Below are 27,415 nucleotides of genomic sequence, written 5' to 3'. Positions count from 1 at the left end.
CGACTAAGCCACCCAGGCGCCCCGTTTTAACCTAATTTTCAAAGCGTGACATTTACTTCAACTGACCTTATTTTAAAATTTATCAGAAGTTCTCTTTCTGAGGTTGTAACTTCAGCCTGCTTGATCTATGAGCTTCTTTTGTCTCTATTTCATTGTCTTCCTCTCATGTGTGGAGAGGGAACATGAGGATCACACTGTCTGCTTTTTAATATTCTCTTTTTAGTTTATATGTGTCTTTCATGTATGAAGATAGTTATTGAGTCCTTTCTTGCCATTCCCCTATATAGATAAAAACACATTCTGTACTTCTTGAGTTTTTTATAGAGAGATCTTCTTTTTCTCTACATGTCTTTGGCCAATATCTATACTATTTGCTCCTGAATATCTCACATAATTATTTTTGTTAGGGCATATATAAATAAGTGATAGTGGTGTTCACCAAGATGAAAGAACCAGAATCTCTGTGAGGCTAATGTTGGCTCTGGGAGAATGCCAGGGCAGTAAATGAATTGTTGGAAATTCACAGGATCCTCTGTTCCCTTGCCAAGTAGTGCACACCGTCCTGACCCTCATAGCCCGGTACTGAAGCTGAACCCTTTCCCTGGTGCCTAATGGCTAATTTTACTTCAGACACATATGTCTAGGAAAGTTCAGGGACTTTGAATGAATTTGATGGCTGTTCTCTAAAAGCTACGTTCAGGTAGTATTGATTCAGTGTTCAGGTTTTTCTACCCTAACAAAAGCTGTATGTTCAGATAGCAAAAGCATTCAGTATGCCTAGGCTCAGGTATTTCAGAGCCTACTGAATGGAGCAGCCCTGGGCATGTTATTTGTATAAGGATGGGCCAAGAGGAAAAGAACAGACTAGAAAACCTAGAATTTTTCTGAGCAAACTATAGTTGTGAGAAAAAAAAAATACTCTCAACAGTTTGGCTGGTCCTATAGAATAACTTATAAAAAACACTTGTCAGTTATGAGGGTAATTGCAAGAAATAATTATTTTCAAGCTTTCCCCTTGATTTCATGTCCAGAGCATAACATTTTCTTTTTGTCTTTTTCCCCCTCAAGGGGTGCTACATCCATTGTGTACAGATGCAAACAGAAGGGGACCCAGAAGCCTTATGCTCTCAAAGTGTTAAAGAAAACAGTAAGTTTATTTCATTATATAACAGCATCTCTAAGGGATCTGTGACCAGGAGAACTCAGGAACCCTGATTTACAGGACAAAGAGGCCAGAGAATTGCTGTGTGCAGCTAACTCATTTGAATCTTGATTATGAGAGTGCAGACAAATCTGTTGTTTTCCACTGGAAACTGTGTGCCTCTTTGAAAGCACCTGGATCTCAGATTGGATGTGCTTGTGGGGAGGTGTGGTAATAAAAAGGATTTACAGCTGGGAGGTAGAAGTTGCTTTGTATACCATATTTTTATTGTGTCTATATTATATGTGTGTGTGTATATATATACATATTCATATATGTATATATATAATCTCCAATCATGAAAAGCTTGCTGTTTAAAAATACCTAAGTGAAACACAAATAGATGTATTTATGAAAGGAGTCGTCAGCTTCTAAGTTGATTTTCAGATGTTGGGTTTGTTTTGATGAGTTGCAACCAGACTTATGCTATTGTTTTGGGGACTGAGCCTGCTCGTTTAAGAAGTTTCTATTTGAACAAGAAGGAAGGATTGTGTTTTCATATTGCTTCTTTTTGCCATATACTTGTAGGTGAGCTAAGGGGGCAAAAGTACTTAGATTCATCTCTAGTGAGAATGAAATGCAGCAGGTAAGAGTTCATGATGAAGATGGCAGCATCTAACACTAACTCATGGTAGTCTCTGCACCCTAGAGAGTATTTGTCACTATAATGCCCTAATGGCACTCTCTGTCCCTAAGGAATTTCCCCTCACAGAACCACAAAAACACAACATACTCTTTTATAACACATTCTTCTTTTCTCAAATTCTATGTGAACACATACGTGAAATATATATACTTCTGAAAACCCAGCTGTAAAGTATGCTGAGGAGAGAAATATCATAAATTTTTGTAGTCAAGTAATTCCTCTTTTAGGCCAAGGGATTTTTTTTTCTGAAGGCAGCTTAATATCACCAGCTGTTTATGTATATTGTCTGGCACAGGAAATTTTAGAATCTTATATAGTGAAGAAGTGAATAATGGCATGGGATTTTTTCAATTGAGTTGAAGTAGAATGACATTTTGAAACAATCTGTTAGAACCTATAGTCACAGCAAAATAACAGAGAGTCTCATTGAAGAATAATTTAATAATCTAAATGGCAATTACTATTATACACCCTATAGTCTGGATTTCCTATTTGCTGTAGGCAATGATTTAAGTTATTCCAGAATGTAAAGGAATCTTTTGATTGTTAAGTTTTGGAATTTTCTCTTAAGTCAATTCCTTATAGTCATAAAATTTATTTGAATTAGGATTGTTAAAATTTTATGAAATGAACTTCCTTTTAAATATCTACTTTCTATGAAAATAAATTGACATGCTTTAGCGGTAGTCACACAAGAAATGTTTTTGGACTTGGTTGTATCCTATCCTGTTGATTAAAAAAATTGTCAGTAAAATTTGTAAGCAGTTATTTTTTCATAGTTGACAAAACTCTGAAAAGGACTAGGTGTTTGAATGTCTAGGAAAAGAAACACTCAAAAATGATGTGTGAGTGCTCAGAATTCCAAAGGACAAAGGGCTGGTTTAGAAAATACTGGTTTATGTCAAAAAATCTTTGAATGAATTGGAACAAGAGACAGGCAAAGACATTTGGTGAGTTTGTGACTCATTCACTGGGAAACTAAAGCTCTGGTTTGCCCTCGCTGTCTTCTCTTCTCCACCTCTGTTGTGGAAACATCTTCCTCAGAAGACAGGCAGGAAGAAATGTGGACGAGAACCAAGTGTCAGATGGAGCTGCAGAGCGATGCTAGAAGGCAGATGTTGTCAGACACAGTTACTGCTGTGCCAAATGGAACGAGAGAAAATCCCCTGGGGAATCCCAAGTATTGAACGTGAATTGGATGGAATCTCCAGCATTGTCTCCTGGAATAAACCATGCACAGAGATGTGTAAACGAGACAAATAGCAGGCAAAACCTCAAAAAGCAATTGCCTCCAGTGTTTAATTTCGTATAGGTCATGAAGATACAACTTCCTTATCTAAATAAAATAAATTAATGAAGCCTAAGAATCTATTTAGAAAAGAAAAGCAATGCAGGGAAAATAAAGAATTTTCCTAGTGAATTCAGTTAAAGATCTTTTAGGGAAAAGGGGGCTTTAGGGAGACCTGAGTGGCTCAGTCAGCTAAGCACCTGACTTTGGCTCTGGTCATGATTTCGTGGTTTGTGAATTCTAGCCCCACATTGGGCTCTGTGCTGACAGGTCAGAGCCTGGAGCCTGCTTTAGATTCTGTGTCTCCCTCTCTCTCTGCCCTTTCACCACTCATGTACACTGTCTCTTTCAAAAATAGTAAACATTAAAGGAAAAGAAAAGGGAGCTTTAGAAAACTTGAATTATGTATGTAATCTGTTTATTAGATTGAGCCACATGAAACTGCCTCTATTAAATCATTTTTTTATTTACCTACAAAAATGGTAATTTTAAGGCACCTGGGGGGCTCAGTTGGTTGAGCATCCGATTGTTGATTTTGGCTTAGGTCATGATCCCAGGATTGTAGGATTGAGCCCCTTGTCAGGTTCAATGCTGAGTGTGGTTTCTGTTTAAGATTCTCTCTCTCTCTCTCTCTCTCTCTCTCTCTCCCTTTCTTCCCACCCTTTGCCCCTACCCCCTATAAAATTAAAATAAAATTTAATGGTAATTTTATATGGTTCAACTAATAACTTTGGGACCACTCTACCACTTCACTTATAAGTTTGGCAGGTCCTCATTTTATGACTGGACCTAAACTTAAAAGGTCTGAAAGACTGTCTTCGTGTCTACTTATCCATCATCTGTTATCAGCTATATGTAAGAATTTCCTGGATCTGGTATAATAAATCACCACAAACTAGGAGGCTGAAAATAATGGAAATTTATTCCCTCACAGTTCTGAGGCCAGAAGTCTGAAGTCAAGGTTTTGGCAGGGTTGACTCTTCCTGAGGGCACCGAGGGAGAATTTGTTCCATGCCTCTCTCCTTGCTTCTGGTGACAGAAACCTGACTTGCGATGTGTCACTCTGATCTCTGCCTCCGTTGGTACATGGCCATCTTCCCCCTATGTGTCTCCATCTCATCTTCCCTTTGTCTTTGTTCAAATTTTCCTCTTACAAAGACACCATCCCTACTGGATTAGAAGCTAGCCCTGCTTCACTATGACCTCATCCCATTTACTACTTATATCTACAACATCCCACTTTCCAAATCAGGTCATGTTCAGAAGTGCTGGTGGTTAGGACTTCAACATGTCTTTTTTGGGGGAGGCACAATTCTGCCCATTATATGATCTGTAAGAGAATACTTCTAAGGTGAATTTTAAAATATACCGTTCAATATTTTATCTGAAGATGAGTGAAACTTATATCACATTCTAGAAAGTTACTAAACCTAAGAAAACTCATCCAGGTTATAGGTGACTAAATTCACATAGGAACATTTTTAAATCCAAAAACGATTTCCCATTTTTTTTACAGTTAATTATTTGATGATGGTTATCCTCTTTCCTAGGATCTGTTTAAATACTTTTTCAAGACAGTTTACCCAGATTTTATTTTGTGGCAATATTATGTACCTTTCTCATAGCTTAATATCTGGGGGAGGATTTATTTTACATTGACAATAAGAGACTTACTCCCAGTTCATTGCTGAGAATCCATTAGGCACTTACATGTCTGGGTGATAGACAATAACTCTAATTTACCCATAGGAAGACAGACTAAAACACCAGCCCTTCTGGAGAAATCCAATCTCTTTGGTGGTCAGGTATAGGACAGACTTAATACTGATAATAAACCTAAAGTGAATTGTCGTGTTTAGGCCATTGGGTATTTTAACAAATAAAATATCCTTATGGGAAATTAACATATAATTATAATAAAAATATTTTTAATCACCATATATTTTATATATGGATATAATACCATGCACTTTTTATATAGATAACTACATTTCATAGAAGTAATATACATTAAAATACATAAAATACATAAAATAGAAAGTATAGTCCTGCATTAAGTCGTTCTGTTTGGTTGCCCCATCGTGTGATAATAATTAAAGTGGGACTCACCTACGCCACAGCACTAACCATATTCCCCTCAACAAACAATATAAAAATAAAATATCGCACATGATTTATGACCCTGCAAACATTAACATGACCGTGTGAGCATAATGCACTAAAACACCTGGGTGGCTCAGTCAGTTGAGCGTCTGACTTCAGCTCAGGTCATGATCTAGTGGCTTGTGAGTTCAGACCCACATCAGGCTCTGTGGGCCTTGACACCTCAGGGCCTGGAGCCTGCTTCGGATTCTGTGTCTCCCTCTCTCTCTTCCTCTGCCCCAGTTGTGCTCTGTCTCTGTCTTTGTCTCTCTCTAAAATAAATAAAAACATTAAAAATTTTTTAAAAAAAACCTATCAACCAAGGCAATGTCTGCAACTTACTTTCACATAGTTAAACAACAAAAGAGTATGTGTGAGTATGTGTGTGTACATATGGGAGAGAAAGAAAATATGGAAAAATCAACAATTATTGAATTTAGGAGAGTATACTAGCATCCATGCTGGTATTTCAACATTTTAGTGTATACGAAAATTGCCATAACCAAAAATTTGGGTTAAAACATACTTCAACATTGAGATCCTATTTTTCATACCTTAGCATTTCTTCTGCCCATTCAAAAAGCATTTTTAAATCCTGCAGTTTCTAAATGTTGTAATGAACATCAGTGACTCTCTCTATTTTAGATGTATTGAAGTGCCAGAAAATAGAATATTATAGTTGAATCAACTTTATACTCTACTGAAAAACCTGGACATTTCCAGAAACAATATCCATTCATCTCATCCTGTGATTAATAAGGAGAAAGCTTTCAGGACGGTAAGAGGAAAGAAGGGAGAGAAATGAATCAAAAGTCTTTTGTGGTCATATATTTGTTAAATTGTTTTTCACTTAGCATTAGTAGTCCTTGTACTGAAGTTGTCATCAAATCTCTATGAGTGGCATCCATACTTTCCTCTTGAGAAAAAGGTGGACTGTTTTGTAAATGTTTTATTTTGAAACAGTTACAGGTTCACAATCAGTGTCATAATTTAATGCCCATAAGTACTTTATCACCTTGCATATAAGAACTAATTTACTTAACAGATATCAGTGGAACTTTTACTGTGAAATTTGTAAAACACGAGGGTGAAGGAAACAAGTCTGTTTTTCTTCCTTCATGGATGAGCCCTTCATCATCTTCATTTTTGGAGATATTTAGAAGAAATTGAAGTAGAGAAGAAAGATTTTCTAAGCTGCTTCCTCAGATGAACAACTTTGGGGTATTAAAGGATTCTGACAGATACAGCTATTAGGACAACCAGTGATTTACAAGATAGAACCTTTTTACTGATATGACTTTTGAATATGCTGAACTTAAAACTGCATAAAATGAGAAAAATAGATTCAAGAAAGTGTTAAAATTTGAACAGATTAAGCAGATGGAACCTTCAGTTTGGACTGAATTTTGCTGAGTTAAATGGAATCACAACTTTTGAAGAATGGCATAGTGATAACATAGTTACTATTTCAGGAGGGAGTCACATGCTTTACCTTTCTTCCTTAGGAGTACACGCCTCAGGGTATATCTAAATAATGACACTTCAGCCCTATCAGTATGGCTTATAGTCAACAAGAGCTGATTGAGATTTAAGAAAATTATGCTCCCCAATCATTTATAGTGTCCCTGGAATTTTAGAGACAAATATTTGAATTCTAGATTCAGGTGATATTTCTAGCTGTGTGGCTGAGCTCTTAGAAGAGATTGCATTCAGCTTACTGTTAAAATCCATGCCCTTTCTTGAAATACCCAGTACTGAGTCTAAGAATTAATATCATCCTATAAATTCAGAATTTATGAGTTTGAGAGCCAATCTCAGCATGTCAGTTCAGAATGCATAAGTATTCTGATTTTCCTTACGAATGGCTCTGCAGCTGTGGATTGTGATTATGGGCTCTGGAGCCAGACAAATGGAGTTCAAGATCCCTTCTGCCACTTACTGCTTATGTGGCTTTACAACAAATGATATAAATCTCTCAATCTCCATTTCTTCATCTGTAAAATGGCTTTAAGAACATCTAGCTCATGGTGTTCTAGTGAAGATTAAAATGAGAGTTTGTGTAAAATATTTCTCAACACCCAGGAAGCTTGTAAAAAATGGGAACATTAGTCTTATTATTAATTATAATGAGTCCACACAGATATTTTGTATTATGATACTACCAGTTCATTCTATGCAATTCTAGTGTTCTCATTACTTTCATTTAATGTAATGAGCAGTAAGCAGTACCAGACACACTGTGCAATTCTGTATCAATAAGATTAATTATATTGTTTTTGGAGTGCTTTTAAAATTTCTGCTAAAAGGGGGTATATATGTTACTACCATCATCAATCAAATTTAACATGACACTAAGACCTCCTACTTAGACACATCTTGGATGCTCACAATTGCCAGATTTAGAATGCTTTCAACGTTATGGCTGTATCCTGGCTCTTACCACTGGAGCAGTGTGGCTAGATCTATAATGAAGAAGCTATTACAGGTCTGAGTTTTGTCATATTTTAGTTATGATAATGTAAAGTTATCTATAAATTTCTATAAAGGTTTTTCTTGAATAATTTTACTATAGAATGCCTTTATCTTTTACAAAATTTCCATGAGTGTAAAAAGATGAAAGAGGCTTGTTACCCTCTTCTCATTTAGTTGAAGAACCACACACTGATTTGCTAATCATTCTGTGAGTTAGTTTTTAATGTCTATTCATTTTTCCTTATATTCTTATGAGTTAACCATTGGAGTGTATAAATAAGATGTTGCAGGAGAATTTGAAAGGTTACTCTATATTAAACTGTAGAATACACACAGGCCTCCTTCCATTATTTTGGTAAGTGACACTTCAGGACATCTTCATTGCAGGAGATTTCTGTGTTCCTCCATTCTAAAATAGAGTTAATACCATTTATATCACTTGATAAACTGAAGATTACCTGCTTTTGTCTCTTTCAACCTAGCCTTTGGGAATGCAGAAAACTGACCATGGGCCATTCATTTTCCATGTGCTATGATATACACAAGAGAGATGTTTGAGTCGATCTGAGTAAAAGATAGGCATCTCTTAAATGCTGCCATAGCCAGTTTTAACCACTCATGAATATCCTCTAAAAGTGAAGTCACAGTCACCTTTGGTCAGTGATGGAGAGGAAGATAATAAATCACCAGCTCAAATAGACTTTTTGGGCCCAATTGAGGTCTCCAAACACATTAAGGAAAGTAGCTTGCAGATAACAACCTGTGTCAAGTGAAGTGAAACTTCTTCAAGCATTCTGTCAGTTGAAACCTATTGATTTTCATAGGAACTATTAAGCCAGGTTTCCTGGAATAGGAACAGGGATATTTCTATTCAGTTTGTGGCAGGTATATGTCTACAAGAGAAAAGAGGTAGTGGGGCAGAATGTTAAAATCTTGGCCTGATTTGTATGCTTTCCCATTTAGAGATCCACTTGGAAATCTGAACATTCTTGGAGAGAATTAGTTGTTGTAGTGTGATTTGTTTTCTTTTTTGATAGAAACGCTGTGGGAATCTGTCACAATTCAGCTTCTTATCCATTCTCTCATTATATTGATCTCTCACCAGGGTATTTTGTTGCCTTTTGAAAAGTAAACACCATAATTCAGACAAGGAGCTGCAAAGTGTGGTGGGAGATGAGAGAGAAAGAGAGACTGAGAATATAGGCGTGTCCCCGCATGCTGTTGCCTGAAAGAAAACACATTTTTTCATGACGCCATTCACTCAGGCTATCACATTTAAGCCTCTAGTACTTTTGTAGGTAGTGGGCGGCTGGATCTGAAGTGATCTTCTTCCTTTACGTGGACTCTATGAAGCAGGAAAAAGAGATGTGTAGCTAGCCACAACAGAGGAAATCTTACAGGAAGAGCTTATGTTGCCATTCCATGGTAGAAGAAAGAGACTAAAAACTTCTCAGAGAGCTGAATGGGAAAGGCCATGTAACCAAAGGAGAAGTGCTGGGAGCAGGGAAGTTGACAGAAGCCAAGATCTGAAGATCAGAGCAGGGACTAGTGCCCAATGGGCCACAACCTGAGAGCTCAGAGAGCCGGCTGGAAGACAGTCTACCAGCCTCAGAACAAACTTGGGATTTGTAACTTGCAGAGAAGGGGAGAAGCTATAATATTAATGTTAACAGGGAAAACCATTTCAATAAATTTTGATTTTTATATTTGCTGGAGGCCCGCTCCCACTAGTCCAGGGGTCCCTAAAGAATGGACGGTGTCGGCAAGAGAGAGTGAGAGAGCCACAAGAATCTTTCTGATCACCAGGCAGGCATCTCTTCCCTGTCAGTTTTCGTGCCTTTATTTATACGTCAAACGTTAACATGGCATTTTACAAGGGATAGTTCTCTGTGATAAGGTGTTTTGGAAAATGTATAGAAACAGGTTTTACAGAAGTATTCTTGCAGAACTATCCCAATTATAGTGAGGCTGAGTAAGAAAATAACAGGGTGTTCTTAGTGAAAAACAGGATAACATACACATTTCGATAATGCTAAGATTAAGTCATAGGTTAAGTTGTAGATACTCTTATCCATCCTCATCACAGCTACCAGTAAGAAGGGAAGGTGTTTGTAGAATGTAGGCCTTCGGGAAGGGACTGCTATACATCACCAGTTAGCAAAGGTATATATAGTAACTTATGCTCTACCCTTATCTGTTCCTTCTTTTTAAGTTAGGCTCTTTGTCTCTGGGCAAGACTTAATTGTCCAGTTATATTCCGTATGGCACTGGAGAGCCAACTGTACCTTTAAAGAGTTTAGCTCATTTCCAATACACAGAATAGCCTCTTCAAGTGCATTTACCTTTGTGTCTAGTTTTTTGTCTCTGATTTCTTGAATAGCTAGGGCATGAGAAACACTTTTGGTTAGTTGATTTACATGTTGAGCTGTATGACCCTCTTAGACTAACACAATGGTAGAAACAGAATTGTACACATAAAGGTCAGTCTTTTATGAGTAAGGGTCATTAGCCTGTTCATAACTCAAGGGAAGTATCAAGGAAAACAGGACCTGCTAGAGACATGCTGTCTGTTCCCATAATCATAAAATAAGTAGTTCCCACAATAAGTTCCTTCACCAGGTGCTGTCATCATACCAGGGCCAGAATAAGGGAGCAAGTCACTTCCAATAACAATCAACAAGGTACTTGGAGGTCTTGGTCAAGCAAAAATAATTGAGTGGGGTTGGATATCGGTGATCATCTGACGGCAAGAGCCTTGCAAACTTGCCTTAACCTCACAAGGAGCTTTCTCGACTAGTGGGCTCAGAATGGCTCCCAACATATATTTATGGTAGCACGTTGACTGATGGTCAAAGCCAACTAGACAATAGAAGAGAGGGGAGAAAGACGGCAAAAAAAAAAAAAAAAAAAAAAATCAAATAAAAAAAAAAAAAAAAAAAAAAAAAAAAAAAAAAATCAAGTCATAGACTCCAAAACCATTAATCTGTTAAAAAAGAGGAAATAAATGACTTTGCACAAAGGATATTAGAGGGATTCAAATAATTTTCAGTATTGAATTAGCTTTCAACTACTTTTTTAAAGTAAGCATTCTTAAATCAGCATATGTCACTTCAGCAGTTTTAACATTAAAGGAGCACAATGCCAATAAGAACATTTAACTATTAAATATATGTGGCCCTTTCACTTGTTACCACAAAGCACCCCATGGGAGTATCTTTTGGGAGTTTTAGAAAAGAGATATGTCCAAAGTATACAATAGCATATAGAATTTGAACCCAGGGCTTTTGAGTCCCAAATCTGAGTCCTTTCTATTTATACCAGCTAGGTCTTGATAGAAAAAAGACAAAAAAGGTAGGAATGATCATGGTCCAGATCTGAGACTGAAACTAGATATTACTAAGCTGATAAAGGATGAAAAAGCTTTTCCTGACACAGACACAGAGAAACTGAGTGCATTTCTTTTTTTCTTCTTCTTCTTTTTTTTTTTTTAACATTTATTGTTGAGTGACAGAACACGAGCAGGGGAGGGGCAGAGAGAGGGAGACACAGAATATGAAGAAGGCTCTAGGTTCTGAGCTGTCAGCACAGAGCCAGATTCAGGGCTTGAACCCACAAACCTCGAGATCATGACCTGAGCCAAAGTCAGACGCTTAACCGACTGAGCCACCCAAGCACTCCATGAGAAACTGAGTGCATTTCTAAGTCATATTGTGAAACAAAGGTAAATAATACTCTCTCTGTACAGAGAACACAAACAATATATTTATTTTCCAAATGCTGTTAAAAGCTTAGTTTGATGAGTCTCAGCACACAATATCCAGTAACAAATGAAAGAAGAATCAATGGGGAATAGAGTGTGTAGTATGCAAACTGCATACTTTGCTTGGTGTGAATCTCTTTGCTCTTTGTCTTAATGGTAGATGGGATACAGTGACCTGGGGTGTGGCTGTGTGTAGGGAACTCCAGTTTCTTCTCTGCTGCAAAGATAAATTCATATTTAACTCTACCCCAGAAATCTGAAAAAGGTATCAAATAGTTTGTTATATCTACAGTGCCTTGCCTCGCCCCAGCCACAACATACCAAGCTGTCACTGGGAGGATTTTTTTTCCTGAGATTTAAGGATAAGAATAGTATAGAACTATTTTTCCATAATAACATCAGGACACATTTGGGTGTTGTGATCAACACATAATAACATCAGGACACATCTGGGTGTTGTGATCAACCCTGTGTTGCATACATACAACCCTGTGGGGCATACATAATAAACTTCTATAAACTGTGAATGCTTTTTTTCACGGATAGAGCAGATCCAAGATTACCATCCTCATCCTTTAAATTGTGACATTTTTATAAAGGGAAATGTGGAAGAATGTCAGAATTTACCTACTACATTTATATCTGCGAAAAAAAATTGAAGTACCCTCTATTTTCTATGACAATTAAAATTCTTCCTGAGACTGGTGCCCCTGGATACCTGGGGTAAAGGTACTTAAAATTTCCAGTCCAATATATCTTATTTTTTCTCACTTAAGAGTCTCTTTTCGTTTAGAAGTTTCTTTAGGGTAAATATTTAGTGTAAGTTTATCTGTCTCAGAGCTCTTTCTCCCCTGTCCTATTCTTTCCATGCTTGCTTAAGTACCCCATGGGAGCGTAGTCTCTACAGCAAGGGTGAAGTACCCATGCACCACAGCATTCATCACCTGCTGACTGCACTGAACACCTGACTAGGTGAGGGCATCTGTGGCTGTAGACAGCTGGGATACATCATAGAGTCGAATAATGGTCAAACATTCAGAGATAGGAGCAGACACGCCAGGCAGCACAAAATCAGATACCAGCCCAGTGCATGGATCATGGGCCCCTTTCCACTGCCTTCTCTGAAGCTGACAGTCCCAGAAGGTATCAGAGAGGGAGCAGTGCTAGGACATTATCATGGAATGTTGTGCATGTCTACCCAATTACTCATGCATGGGACCTTTAAACCCTGAGCCACTTGACCTAGAAAAGACTTAAGGACAAGCTAATGGGAGTACATGGAAGATGTGCACATCACTCTAAAAAAAAGATGTTGAGAAGAACTGAGCTGATACACTTTAGCTTCTGATTTCTGGAAGCATTTGATCTCTTTGGGAAAGTGAAGCTTTGGGGTTAACTCCTGTTAAGATGTCTCCTCTGCAAGGGAGACAAATCCAGAGGAACAATACTGCCCTGGAGCAACATCAACAATGGAATGTTTTTCAAACCTTAAATCATTAAGATTTCTACTCCCTCTGGGGTGTTCCAGTGGCTCAGTCAGTTAAGCATCCGATTCTTGGTTTCCTGTCAGGTCATGATCTCATGGTTTCCTTGGTTCAAGCCCCACCTCAGCCCCCTCCACACTGACAGTGCAGAGCATACTTGGAATTCTGTCTCCTTCTCTCTCTGCCCCTCCCCCACTTGCACTGTCTTTGTGTCTCTTGAAATAAATAAACTTAAATTTTTTTTTTGTTTTTACAAATAGTTTATTGTCAAGTTGGTTTCCATATAACACCCAGTGCTCATCCCCACAAGTGCCCTCCTCCGTGCCCATCACCCCCCTTCCCCTCTCCCCTACCCCTATCAGCCCTCAATTTGTTCTCAGTATTCAAGAGTCTATCATGGTTTGCCTCTCTCCCTCTCCCCCACTGTTTTTCCCCTTCTTCTCCCCCATGGTCCTCCGTCAAGTTCCTCCTAATCCTCCTCTACGTGCAAACATATGGTAGCCGTCCTTCTCTGCCTGACTTGTTTTGCTCAGCATAACACCCTCAAGTTCCATCCAGGTTGCTACACATGACCAGATTTCATTCTTTCTCATTGTCATGTAGTGTTCCATCATATAGATAAACCACATCTTCTTGATCCATTTCTCCATTGATGGACACTTAAGCTCTTTCCATGTTTTGGCTGTTGTTGAGAGTGCTGCTGTGAAATTGGGGTACATATGCCCCTATGCATCAGCACTCCTTTATAAGGGCCCACTTTCTTGATGGCCCACAGTCAATAGTAAAATAATTGTTGATTTCTAAGGCAAAGGATGGTGTAAAGAAAATTAAAGCATCATGAACAAGTGTTATAAAGCAGGCAATTCAAACGCCAGCATCTGTAGTCTCCTGATTTGTTCATTTTAGCCACTCTGACTGGCGTGAGGTGGTATCTCAGTGTAGTTATTTGCATTTCCCCGATGATGAGGGATGCTGAGCATCGTTTCATGTGTCTGTTGGCCATCTGGATGTCCTCTTTGGAGAAGTGTCTGTTCATGTCTTCTGCCCATTTCTTCTCTGGATTGTTTGTTTTTCGGGTGTGGAGTTTGGTGAGTTCCTTATAGATTTTGGATACCAGCCCTTTATCTGATATATCATTTGCAACTCTCTTTTTCCATTCTGTCGGTTGCTTATTAGTTTTGATTATTGTTTCCCTTGCCTTGCAGAGCTTTTTATCTTGATAAGGTCCCAATAGTTCATTTTTGCTCCTGATTCCCTTGCCTTTGGGGATGTGTCAAGTAATAAATTGCTGCGGTTGAGGTCAAGGACATTGTTTCCTGCTTTCCAAAAAACCTTCCTCTAGGGTTTTGATGGTTTCCAGTCTCACATTCAGGTCCTTTATCCATTTTGAGTTTATTTCTGTGTATGGTGTGAGAAAATGATCTAGTTTCATTCTTCTGCATGTTGCTGTCCAGTTCTCCCAGCACCATCTTTATTTAAAGAGGCTGTCTTTTTTCCGTTGGATACTCTTTCCTGCTTTGTCAAAGATTAGTTGGCCATACATTTGTGGGTCCAATTCTGAGTTCTCTATTCTGCTCCATTGGTCTATGTATGTGTCTGTTTTTGTGCCAGTACCATACTGTCTTGATGATGTCAGCTTTGTAGTAGAGGCTGAAGTCTTGAATTGTGATGACTCCTGTTTTGGGTTTCTTCTTCAATATTATGTTGGCTATTCGGGGTCTTTTGTGGTTCCATACAAATTTTAGGATAGTTTGTTCTAGTTTTGAGAAGAATGCTGGTGCAATTTTGATTGGGATTGCGTTGAATATGTAGATTGCTTTGGGTAGTAATGACATTTTAACAATATTTATTCTTCTGATCCATGAGCATGGAATGTTTTTCCTTTTCTTTGTGTCTTCTTCAGTTTCCTTCCTAAGTTTTGTGTAGTTTTCATCATACAGATCTCTTATATCTTTGGTTAGGTTTATTCCTAGTTCTTTTATGTTTTTTTTGTGCAATTGTGAATGGGATCAGTTTCTTGATTTCTCTTTCTGTTGCTTCATTATTGGTGTATAAAAATGCAACTGATTTCTGTACATTGATTTTGTACCCTGCAACTTTGCTGAATTCATGGATCAGTTCTAGTCGGCTTCTGGAGGAGTTTGTAGGGTTTTCTATGTAGAGTATCAGGTTGTTTGCGAAGAGTGGAAGTTTGACTTCTTCTCTGCCAATTCTGATACCTTTGATTTCCTTTTGTTGTCTGATGGCTGATGCTAGGACTTCCAGCACTATGTTAAACAACAGTGGTGAGAGTGGACATTCCTGTTGTGAGATCTCCCTGATCTCAGGGAGAAATCTCTCAGTTTTTCCCCATGGAGGATGATATTAGCTGAGGGCTTCTCATAGATGGCTTTTATGATGTTTAAGTAAGTTCCTTCTATCCTGACTTTCTCGAGGGTCTTTATTAAGAAGGGATGCTGTATTTTGTCAAATGTTTTTCTGCATCTATTGACAGGATCATATGGTTTTTATCTTTCTTTTGTTACTGTGATGTATCACATTGATTTTCGAATATTGGACCAGCCCTGTAACCCAATAATGAATCCCACTTGATCGTGGTGGATAATTCTTTTTATATGCTGTTGAATTCAATTTGCAAGTATCTTGTTGAGGTTTTTTGCATCTGTATTCATCAAGCATATTGGCCTGTCGTTCTCTTTTTTTGCTGGGTATCTGTCTGGCTTGGGAATCAAAGTGATGCTGGCTTCTTAGAATGAATCTGGAAGTTTCCCTTCGATTTATTTTTTGGAATAGCTTGAGAAGAATGGGTATTAACTCTGATTTAAATGTCTGGTAGAATTCCCCAGGGAAGCCATCTGGCCCAGGGCTCTTATTTGTTGAGAGATTTTTGATAACTGATTCAATTTCTTCACTAGCTATGAGTCTTTTCAGATTTTCTATCTCTTCCTGTGTGAATTTTGGTAGTGAGTGTGTGTTTAGGAATTTATCCATTTCTTCTAAGTTGTCCAATGTTGCCATATAATTTTTCATAGTATTCCCTGATAATTGCTTGTATTTCTGAGGGGTTGGTTGTAATAAGTCCACTTTCATTCATGATTTTGTCTATTTGGGTGCTGAAGCCTGGCTAGAGGCTTGTCAATTTTGTTTATTTTTTCAAAAAACCAACTCTTAGTTTCATGGATCTGTTCTACTGGTTTTTTTTGGAATCTATATTGTTTATTTTTAATATTTTTAATATTTCTCTTCACCTACTGGTTTGGGATGCTCTTGTTGCTCTCCTTCTAGTTCCTTTAGGTGCACTGTTAGATTTAGTACTTGCACTTTTTGTAGTTTCTTGAAATAGGCCTGGAGTGCAGTGTACTTTCCTCTTACAACTGCCTTTGCTGCATCCAATAGAGTTTGGATTGCTATATTTTCATTTTCATTTGTTTCCATATATTTTTAAATTTCTTCTCTAATTGCCTGATTGTGCATTCGTTCTTTAGTAGGGTGTTCTTTAACCTCCTAAATGGTTTTGGAGGTTTTCCAGACTTCTTCCTGTGATCGATTTCAAGTTTCATAGCATTGTGATCTGAAAGTGTGTATGGTATGATATCAATTCTTTTATATTTATTGAGGGCTGCTTTATGTCCCAGTATGTGATCTATCTTGGAGAATGTGCCATGCACACTTGAGAAGAAAGTGAATTCCATGGCCTCAGGATGCAGAGTTCTAAATAATATCTGTCAAATCCATCTGGTTCAGTGTATCCTTCAAGTCCATTATTTCTTTAGTGATTCTCTGTCTAGTCAATCTATCCATTGCTGTAAGCGGAGTATTAAAGTCCCCTGCTGTTAGCACATTCTTATCCATAAGATTGTTTCTGTTTGTGGCTAATTGTTTTATGTATTTGGGTGCTTCCATATTCGGTGTGTAGATGTTTATAATTGTTAGCTCTTCCTGATGGATAGACCCTGTAATTATTTTATAATGCCCTTCTTCATCCCTTGTTACTGCCTTTACTTTAAAGTCCAGTTTGTCCGATATAAATATAGCTACTCCAGCTTTCTTTTGACTTCCAGTAGCATGATATATATTTCTCCATCTTCTTACTTTCAATCTAGAGGTATTCTCAGGTCTAAAATGAGTTTCTTGTAGACAGAAAATAGATGGATTTTGTTTTTTTATCCATTCTGCTACCGTGTGTCTTTTGATTGGAGCATTTAGTCCATTTACATTCAGTGTTATTATTTAAAAATATGGGTTTAGAGTCAATTTTTCTTTGTAGGATTCATGCTTGTGGGGGTGTCTCAGGTACCTTGTGTTCCTTGCAACATTTCCCTCATGGAGTCCCCCTCAGGATTTCTTGTAGTGCTGGTTTAGTGGTGACAAATTCTTTCAATTTTTGTTTATTTGGGAAGACTTTTATCTCTCCTTCTATTCTGAATGACAGGCTTTCTGGATAGAAGATTCTTGGCTGCATATTTTTCTGTTCATCACATTGAAGATTTCCTGCCATTCCTTTCTGGCCTGCCAAGTTTCAGTAGACAGGTCTGTCACCACTCTGATAGGTTTCCCTTTGTATGTTAGGGCCCTTTTTTCCTTAGCTGCTTTCATAATTCTCTCTTTGTCCTTATATATTGCCAGTTTGACTATGATATGTCGTGCAGACAATCGATTCAAGTTACATCTGAGGGGTGTTCTCTGTGTCTTGGATTTCAATGTCTGTTTCCTTCCCCAGATTGGGGAACTTCTCAGCTATTTGTTCAAGGACTCCTTCAGCGCCTTTCCCTCTTTCTACTTCTTCTGGAATTCCTATGATACAGATATTGTTCCTTTTGATTGTATCACTCAGCTCTCGAACTCTCCTTTCATGTTCCTGGATCAGTTTATCTCTCTTTTTCTTGGCTTCCTCTTTTTCTATAATTGTGTCTTCTAATTCACTTATTTCCCTCTCTCCCTCTTCAGTCCGTGCATTGGACGCCTGCATTTTATTATGCATCTCATTTATAGCATTTTTAAATTCATCACAACTATTTTTAAGCTCCATAGTCTTTGTAGCAGTAGTTTCTCTGATGTCTGCCATGCCTTTTTCAAGCCCAGTGATTAATTTTATGACTGTTGTTCTAAATTCTTACTCAGTTATGTTGCTTATATCTGTTTTGAGAAGTTCTTTAGCTGTCATTTCTTCCTGGAATTTCTTTAGTGAAGAGTTCTTCTGTTTCGTCATTTTGGCTAGCTTTCTGTCTCTTGTTAGTTTTAAAAGCTTATGCACTCTTCACCTGTGAAGGCTCTTTGACTGTCCAAGGCCTATCCAGTCAGGAAGTGTTCTTTGAATGGTGTCTCTTGGTCTGTCTTGTTGAGACTTTGGTTAGTTTATTTTCCTACTCGTAGTGGTTTTGGGGACTCTCCACCATGTGTACTTTTGCTTGTATCTTGAGGGAGCCCTGGAAAAGGAAACAGACAAACAAATACACAGGGAACGAAGGCACACAAACACGCAGATAAATCCAACAAACATGCAAACCAAAAGGGAAAAAGAAAAGAAAAAAAAGGGGGAAAAAAGAAGAAAAAACCCAAAAGACAAAGGACTGTCTAAAAGCATAAAACCAGAATTCCCAGCTACAAATAAAGAGCCAGGTGTATGCAGTACTGATGGAAGAGCATATACCAAAAGAGAAATGACAGGGCGGGGAGGAAGTGAAACTGGCAGGCAGAGAGACTAAGAGGCTTAATTCAGAGAGAGAAGGAGGAGAATCTGGTAAGAGGCAAGGAGAAAGAAACGAAGATAATGTTATTCAGAGAAACTATATAGTCTGATTACTCCAGAGAGAGAGATAGAAAGGTAGCAGTGGAGGTGTAGAATATACATCTAGAGAATGGATTAAATGTAACTGTTTAAGTAAACCAATGACCAAAGTGCCCAGTCCAACAGAGAGGAGGGATATGAATGAGACAAGGGAAAATGTATCTGAATAGAAAGAATTGATCTAGAATTAATCACAGTAGTGCATCCATGTTGGTCTTGCCCCCGGCTCTGGTTAAAAAAAAAAAAAAAAAAAGCAGGTCTCTAGCAGTGATGGGTGTGGTTTGGTGTAGGCAGGTCTTAGCCTCCACTGCCACCTGACTGCTGCTCTCTGGGGTCCCGCCTTGGTGGTTGTGGGGAGAAAAATGGCGGCACCCCAGTCCCCTCTTGAACCAAGCGTTCCAACTCACTCTTTTGGGTCTGATCTCCCTGTGCCGCGGGAGTAGCCAAGGTGGGCTGTGCTTTATGTCCCAAGCCACGCCTCCTTTCCAGATCTTAATCCGCATGCCCCTTTGATACCTCCCAAAATATAAACCCAAAGGCCAAGTCCCTCCGAGCAGTTCCAAGCAGGCCACCTCCCCACTGGGAATGGAGCTGAGTCAGAAGAGTGGCAGAGCAGCTTCAAGTGAGCTGCTTCCCTTCCAGGTCAAGCTGGGGAGCAGAGGAGCAGTTTCTCCCAGCGTCTCCTGGTACCAGTGCATCCTGCTCAAGGTTAGCTGCACAGCTGGAAACCGAATCCCTCTGTGTCCCAAGCCAAGATTTTTCTCTTCTCCAGGGACAGGGACAGTTCCTTGAGCAGTTTCAACCGCTCTTTCTTTTCCCTTCAACTCACCTTGGATCCCAGCAAAGGGGCTCCCTCCCCTCCCTCTGTGTCTCCAGTCCCAGCCCGTTTTTATCTTCCCCAGTTCACACTCATGCTATAAGATTGTTTTCTCAACAAGCTCTGTCTCCTTTTCCTCCCAAACTCCTGGATTCTATAAGGGTTCCTATGGCTTCAGGCCTTCTCCGTTTGAGAGATGAGGGCGAGTGAAATACACGGAGCTCCCTACTTCTCCACCATCTGGCCTCCTCTCTTTATGCTTCCATCCTGGAACATTATTAACTAGCATGTTTGAAAGCTTTAATTATCTTAGAAAGAACAGTTAATGAGCTAAACCTTCTAATAATGTCCAGGTATTCCCCTATTCAAAGCATACCCTCATAAGGAATTCAACCCCATTTGATGAGATTTAAAATACTAATGTTTATAAGAGTACTTTTTGTTTTCATTATTTGAGAGATTACAAAGTCATAAGCTTCTTGAATATCTAATTAGTTTTATAGCCAGCAGATGATAACTTTGTTTTAGGATTAAATGGATATCTCAGGGCCTCTAGAGTATACAGTATTCTGCCTTTCACTTCACATGGTTTGGGAATTGTGTACCTGAATCACTACTGTCCAACTGAAAGAAATATAAAATCAAAATTAAATTTTGTGTTTCCATCTCTTTTTGGTACTTTTAAAAGTATTTTGAAAAGTACTGCCTTGACCACATAAAAATCATTTAAAGTCACTAATGCTGGTAGGCTGGGGCTGAAGACCCAGAGAGGTCTCCAGGACCAGCCAAGAGGATCCCTTGCTGTGCGCAGGATAGAAATCAAATGTGAGCCAGCAAGAGGTGAAAGCAGAGTTTATTGAGGGTATAGGGAAAGTGCAGGTTTAGTGTCTGGAAGACTCAGAAAGGGAAAAAAGGAGTCTCATCTTTGTTTTGGGTCTGGGGATTTTTTTTTATTGAGGATCGTGATCTGGCATACCTGTCTACTCTCAGGAATCCAGGAACCACCACAAAGAGGAGGGCCCAGGTGTTATTCCTTGGATCCAGGGGGATGGGGCCTCGAGATGTCCAGTGCTTGTGGTCTGGAATATACATTTGATAGCTGCATCTGGTCATTCCCACCTGGGCCTTCTGTAGGTGTTCTCTATTCTAGTGAAATCATTAACTCCTTGCTCCTTACACAGAGGACATACACCACTTGTATTGAAGCATTTGCAAAGTAGAGGTGCAGGTCCTAGCAAAAATACACACAGGAAAAAGAGCAAAAAGCAGGTTTTTATGCATTCCTTCACTTTCCCTATCTCAGCACTAAAAGGGAATGATGCAGTTTGTTAATTTCTATAGGAACTTTGATATCTGTAGGGCATTGCTGTTATCCAGGTCTGGAGTAACTCACGTGTGACCTTGGTGGTCAATAATGATTAATAAGCATAAGAAATTGGTATTAAAACCTCCGTGGAGCTTAACCAAAGAAGTATAGCTCTTATCCCAATCTTCAAAAACAGCTAAGGAAGGCATTTAAATGTAAATGCAAACAGATACCAGTTCCCCTCCTTGATTACACTCAAATAAGAAGATTATATTGGATAGAGTTTAGGATTTTGATGAAATTATCTTTCACTTTTAGAAGAAAAAGAGGAACAATACCATATTTCAAGTTTATTAGACATTATTTCCTTTCTAGGATGGCACTTTCATAAATCCCAACATTTCTAAATTTAGTTTGTTTCAGTTGCAGTAATATTTATGGAAAAATATAGAAAAATGAAAATAGAAGACTAGGAGATATTTACTTTTATAAGATCATTTCAATAAACATACTGAACATCTACCATGAGCTGGGAGATTTCAAATATATTTTTATTTACTCCTTACAACAGTGATACTGTGGCATAGCAATTATTATCTCCATGTTATCTATGAAGAAATGATAAATTATTTTATCAAGGACTCTAAATGGCAGAACCAGAATTCAAGTTACATTTTGAAGTAAAGTACAACTATGGATGTTCATTACAGAAGGATTTATATGAGTAGCAAATTTTAAGAAATCATAAGTATCTAATCATAAATATAGCCATTGATGACACGGGGCCATTAGAAAACTGTTTTACATTCTGCTTGTGAATGCCAGGTGGCCGTAACATTTTATGATATTTTTCATAAAAATTTTAAGAAACAAAACTCTATCTCCAGATTTGAAGAATGTAAAGAAATATTCAGAGCTTAAAAAGTTGAAAGAAAGTGAACCAAGAATACTAATGATAGTTGTGTTACAACGGTGCATATGTTCCTCACCCTTATGTTTTCTTTTTCACATTAAAAAAACAAAACAAAACATGGGTATGAGAAGTGCCTGGGTGGCTCAGTCGGTTAAGCCTCTGCCTCTTGACTTAGCTCAGATCATGATTTCACCGTTAGTGATTTCAAGCCGTGATTTTGGCTCAGGTCATGATTACAGCTTTAGTGATTTCAATCACTGAGTGATTTCAAGTATGTTGGTCTCTGCACTGGCAATGCAGGACCTGTTTGGGATTCTCTCTCTCTCCGCCTCTCCCTTGTGCTCACTTGCACTCTCTCTCTCACTCTCTCTCTCAAAAATAAATATGTATTTTTTAAATATGGCTGTGATACTTACCTAAAATTTTCTACTATCTCTTTATTTTCTTCCAGCCCTGGCAACATGTTCCTGAAAATAAAATTTGGCAGGTTGCCATTGAATTCCTTTCTTATCACAGGATAACAACTTCTTTTTTGCAGGGATCTGACTGTGCTGGTGTTGACGCGCCCTCATTTGGGAATATGGGAGGATAGGGACCTAGCAAAGCTTTCCTCTTGAACTCTCCCGTGGCAGGCACAGAGACAAAACTAAGAATTCACAGATACATCCCTGTCATCTTCTGCTTACCAAAGATCTCCAGCTTTCACTGTTAGCATTTCCTTATTTTTATCACTTCATCTTCTTGTAATCTTTTTTCAGGTTGTGTTTGATTCAAAGCACTGATCACACAAAAAAGGCAAGGTGTGCTGTAATATAATAGTAATCCTTTGTGGCTCACAGTTTGGAAACCACAAGCTACTATCCATGCAGGCCTTAGATATGGGTCCTTCTCTCTGCCAGTAAGATAGTTGTTCTCCACTCCATTGGTTTCAATAACATGACAAAAAATGTTATATAAATTCGAATGGCAGGAGAACAGACTAACCAGTTCTAATCTCAACTAACCAAAGCTGTCAAACCAGGAATCTTTCCTTTGAGCTACCAATCTTTTGTATTCAAACACCAGCTTCATCATTCATTCATTCATTCATTCATTCAACAAATTATTGTATATCAGGCATTGGTAAATAATGCTGGAGATGTGAATGTGTAAAAAATAAATAAAATCCTTGCTGTCACAGAGCTTGTGTTCTGGTGAAATAATAAAATAATGAATTAGTTATTAAATGATAACATAGATGTTTGTAAATGTTATAAAGAGATTAGAGTGATATGATTCATGGTGTATGTATGTATGTGATGTCACTTTTGATGGAGAGGCCAGGGAAGGCCTCAGTTACTGACTCAGAAGGTCTAGTGGAAGGGGAAGTAACAAGTGCAAAGTCTTTGGATGAAGTAGATGAATGGGCTGTGTAGAGCGAAAAATGACATCAGATCAAAATGGTGAGGCTGAGTCGTCCAGAGTTTTATGGTCCATGGTAAAGAGTTTGCATTTATTCTAAGCATAACGCATGTGAACAAAACCATTTAATTTGGAGAGTGACATGATCTGATTTACATTTTAAAGACATTACTCTGGCTTGCCTGCAGAGGAAATAATTGTAAAGAGTAAGAATCCAAACAGAGAGATTAGTTAGGAAGTATTTCGATGCTTGTTCAGCCTTTAAAGTAGAAGAAAAGTCAGAGCAGAATGGTGACATGGAATAATACATTTTATTTGAGGAATGGAGTGATCAAATATATCAAGTGCTGCGGACAGGATAAGATGAGTAGTTTGGCTCCAAGTTCTCCTCCAAGAAGGCCACTGATTTTTTCTATAAGAGCAATTTGGAAGAGTTCTTGGAATGAAGTCAGACTGGGTTTCACTGTCAAATACAGGGGGTAGGTGGAAGAAGTGGAGAAAGAAAGCAGAGACAACTTTGGAGAGTTTTTCTGTGGAGGGGAGCAGAGAAATGCATTGACACCAGGAAGACCGGTAAGGAACTGAGGGGTGAGGTCTTTTTAAGGATAAGAGGTATTGTATTAAATCAGGGTTACCTTCATATATTCTTAATCTCAGGGAGAAATACAGAGATGAAAGAATGAGGAAAGAGCCTGGTGAAAGATATAAAGTCCTTTCCACTTTATATACCGTGTTCTCTCCGCTCTTTTCTCTCTCTGTTAAGCCAAATCTGTTTCTAGTGAGAGTCTAGAATGAGCCAAATCTTTTGTATAAACTTTGTTCAGCTTGTCATCTCTCCCAGGAATATTTTAAGCCTGTTTCATTCACTGTAAAATAAAAGGCTGTTTCTTGTGAAAGGATTTCTGTGAGCAGAAAGACTTAGCTTTTAGAATGCAGGAGGGAGGGAACAGAGGTACCTTGCTTGAAGGAGCTGCCCTGATCTGAATCTACCTGACTACAGAAATTTCAGGTTCTAAAATACAAGTGTCTTTCTTTCAGGTTTGAGCTTTACAGAGCCATTCTTGACTTGCCTAAACTCTCTTCCCATCCTTGGGCTCCTCCTCCACTGGAAAGCACTACTTTTCTCCATTTTGCCATCTCAGTGACTTAAGAATCTGGAAGGAGTAGGAGGTGACTCTTAACAGAACTATCAAAAAGTGAGTTTCACAGTTTTCGAAACCAAGCTGATTTGATTGACATACTTTATTAGAGTTTGTCTTCCCATAATGATCAGAACAAGGTTGGTTTTATGCTAGTCAGTGTTAAATGTAAACTAGAATACTGTTTCCTCTATAATTAGTGTCCTTCCTGTTCCACCCCATCATGTCCAATGCTTGTCATTGCCTCCATCTCTGAACCGTCACCTCCACAGCATAGATTCCCCTCCCATTCTTCTCTCCACTGGGTCCAAACTCATACTGAAAGATCTGGGAGGAGACAGAAAACTATCTTTGTACTGACAAAGTGGAAAGGCCTAGAAGTGGAAATGATCTTGGCTTCTTCAGAGATCAATTAGATGATTAGTGAGCCAGAATAAAAGGGGACAGCTCTTAGGTGGGCTCAGTATAAGGGATAGGGCCAAAATGTTATTAGCATCTTTCTGAACCTGCTCCTCTAGTCTTAGCCCCTCTGCCCCCCTCCAGGTAATAGCAATTTTATGCTTCCCATTTCTCAAGCTGAAAAACTTGTGGTAAACTTTTACGCTTTTTGTTCTCTTACATTTCATAGCTAGTTCATCTGTAGATACTTTTTTCTCTTCCTTAAAAATATCCATCTGCTTCATACTTCTATCATCACTACCACCTGGGCCCAAATCTCCATAATCTCTCATTAAAACAACTGCCCTAACTTGGTATTGAGTCTCCCTCTTTTACTCTTTGCATCATTCACGTTCCTACAAGATTCAGAATATCCTTTAGAATATTAACTAAGATCATGTCCTTCCTTTCTCAAAACCTTCCAATTGTGTCTGACCTCTCTTGTACTAAAATATAAAGTTCTTACCTTTGTCAACATGCCTCTCTCTATTTATGTGGCTCCTGGTCATGAGGAACCTCCATCATCATCTGCTCCTTTCCTCCTCTCTCGTTTTGCTTTGGCTAAACTGGCCTCCTTGTTGTTACTCTTAGCTGAGGGCCTTAGTGTTTGGCTGTTTCTTTGTGTGGAACACTCCGCCCTCAAATACAAGTGGTTATGTCCCATGTCACTTTATCAGAGAGACCTTTTCAGACTGTTCATCTCAAACAGCACCCTTCACCACCCTATGTCCTTTGCCTTTTTTTTTTCTTCCTTAGTATTTATCAACTCTGGACCATTTATTTGTTTGTTTGTTCATTTATTTATTTATTTAGTCTCCAGTAGAACATAAGCTTCTTAGGACATAAAATTCCTAGGAAGTTTATCTGTTTTCTTCACTGCTGTATCCTCATGCCCAGAATAGCATCTGCATGTAGTGGGTGCTCAAAAATATTTATGGAATAGGGGCACCTTAGGTGGCTCAGTAAATTAAGCATCTAACTTAGTCTCAGATCCTGATCTCACAGTTCATGGGTTTGAGCCCCATGTTGGGCTCTGTGCTGACAGCTCACTCCCTGCTTCAGATTCTGTATCTCCCTCTCTCTCTGCCCTTCCCCACTTTTACTCTGTCTCTCTCTCACAAAAATAAACAAACATTAAAAATATGTATGTGTGAAATTAATGGATGAAGTTAATTGGATACAGATGTATATAGATTGATAAATTAGATGATGAGAAGATTGTGTTCTCTTTGTACTGTTTATACCTTCTTAGTGGATTAGAAGCAAGGCCGTGAGAGGAGAGTGAAGGGAGAGTGTATTGGATATTAGAGGAGACAAAGTGTAAAGTATTCTGTTGTGGAATGAGGAGCTGAGGGTCGCTTGAGACTTGGGGTCATAAATTAAAAATGGGAGCAGTTAGGATGGTTGTACATTTTATTCCGGACCCTTCAGTTCACTCACAGACATGGAGTGAAAGAAGAGTAAAGTTTGACCAATTTAAGGGTTTTACTTGGCAAATCCCAATAGAGGAAGATAAGAACAAAGGAGTTGAGGGAATACGCACATCCGTGCTTATCCTAATGGACCATGGAATCTTAAGTAAGAACTAAAAGATAGGAGGTAGAAAGCAGAGAGTAAGCTATTTGAGATCCATATTTTTGAAGGGATACAATTGATAGTAATGATTAAGCCTGGAATATGACCATGGGAATGGGTTACTAAGTGGAAGTAGAGGAAGAGATTTTTGGAATTTAAGGAAATAGCAAAGAAACTAGAGGCAAGGATGTTGATGGGATCATTCACATGAAATTTGAAGTTGTTAAGAGTGTTGACAGGATCAGTGGTTGACAAAGTTGTTGAAACCTACTAAAATCTTCAGTATAGGATGAATAACAAAGAGATAGGAAGATGACTAAACAAAAAGAGGTTGCAGGTTGTGTTGGCTGATGGCAAACATTTTAAAACTGTTGAGGTTTTAGGGGGACAAGGGAGGAGAAATGGTTTAGACATAGCAATGAAGAACAAGAAGGACACCTACCCTTCCAGGCCTGTGATATATTTCCTATTGGGACAAAAACAAGACACCACTTGAGAAGACTATGAAAAAAATAATGTATCATGATATGTACAGGTTTCTATTAGGCCAAAATTATAGAGAGAATAACCAGATTTGGTTAAAATTCCATAGTTGTTGGAGATACCAGCCTCAGTATTTTTATCTGTGTCGCACATTTGATTTTTGCATGTTCAAACAGCAATTCTTAGCATTTAAATCCTTGTAGGCTAAAACTGTCATTCTTGAATTTAACAAAGTGCCAGCTGTCAAGTCTTTTCATCAAGCATGTTAGTGCTGACATGTACTTGTTGATATGTCAGAAAACAGGATGCTAAATTAAGCAGAAGCTATGTAGAAGAGAATTGCTGTGAAAATGTAAAGACACTTGGCTGCTTATTTATCCACTAATAATTTGTATTTTGCCTTTTTCCACAAAGTATTTGAAGAGCACAGTTCTGTACTTCACATCCTCTTCTTTGGTCACTGCGCAAACCACAAATGAGCCCAAAAAGCCAAAGAAAGAATAGAGAGACAAACAAAATTAGGGTCTCAATCCCTGCAAAGAACATGAGATGAGGCTGAACA

At 38.4% G+C, this 27,415-nt stretch overlaps 1 protein-coding gene across 4 annotated transcripts in view; it reads left to right on the top strand.

Annotated features, from left to right (window-relative positions):
• Positions 1–27,415, top strand: part of CAMK4 (calcium/calmodulin dependent protein kinase IV) — a 217,495-nt gene that overhangs the window by 104,056 nt on the left and 86,024 nt on the right. For 3 of the 4 annotated variants that reach the window (XM_039222978.1, XM_039222981.1, XM_039222980.1), the window contains exon 2: positions 1,069–1,147. In XM_039222978.1, the coding sequence (XP_039078909.1) occupies positions 1,069–1,147 (79 nt within the window). Of the gene's footprint in view, positions 1–1,068; positions 1,148–5,984; positions 6,056–27,415 lie in introns of those variants that run through there. The other variant, XM_039222982.1, reaches the window with a different exon arrangement.

Source organism: Hyaena hyaena, unplaced genomic scaffold (assembly GCF_003009895.1).
Source record: "Hyaena hyaena isolate Hyena2069 unplaced genomic scaffold, ASM300989v1 scaffold_1232, whole genome shotgun sequence".
NCBI classification, from domain to species: Eukaryota; Metazoa; Chordata; class Mammalia; order Carnivora; family Hyaenidae; genus Hyaena; species Hyaena hyaena.
The sequence above is the reverse complement of the archived record's forward strand: the minus strand, read 5'-3'. Positions and strand labels throughout refer to the sequence as shown.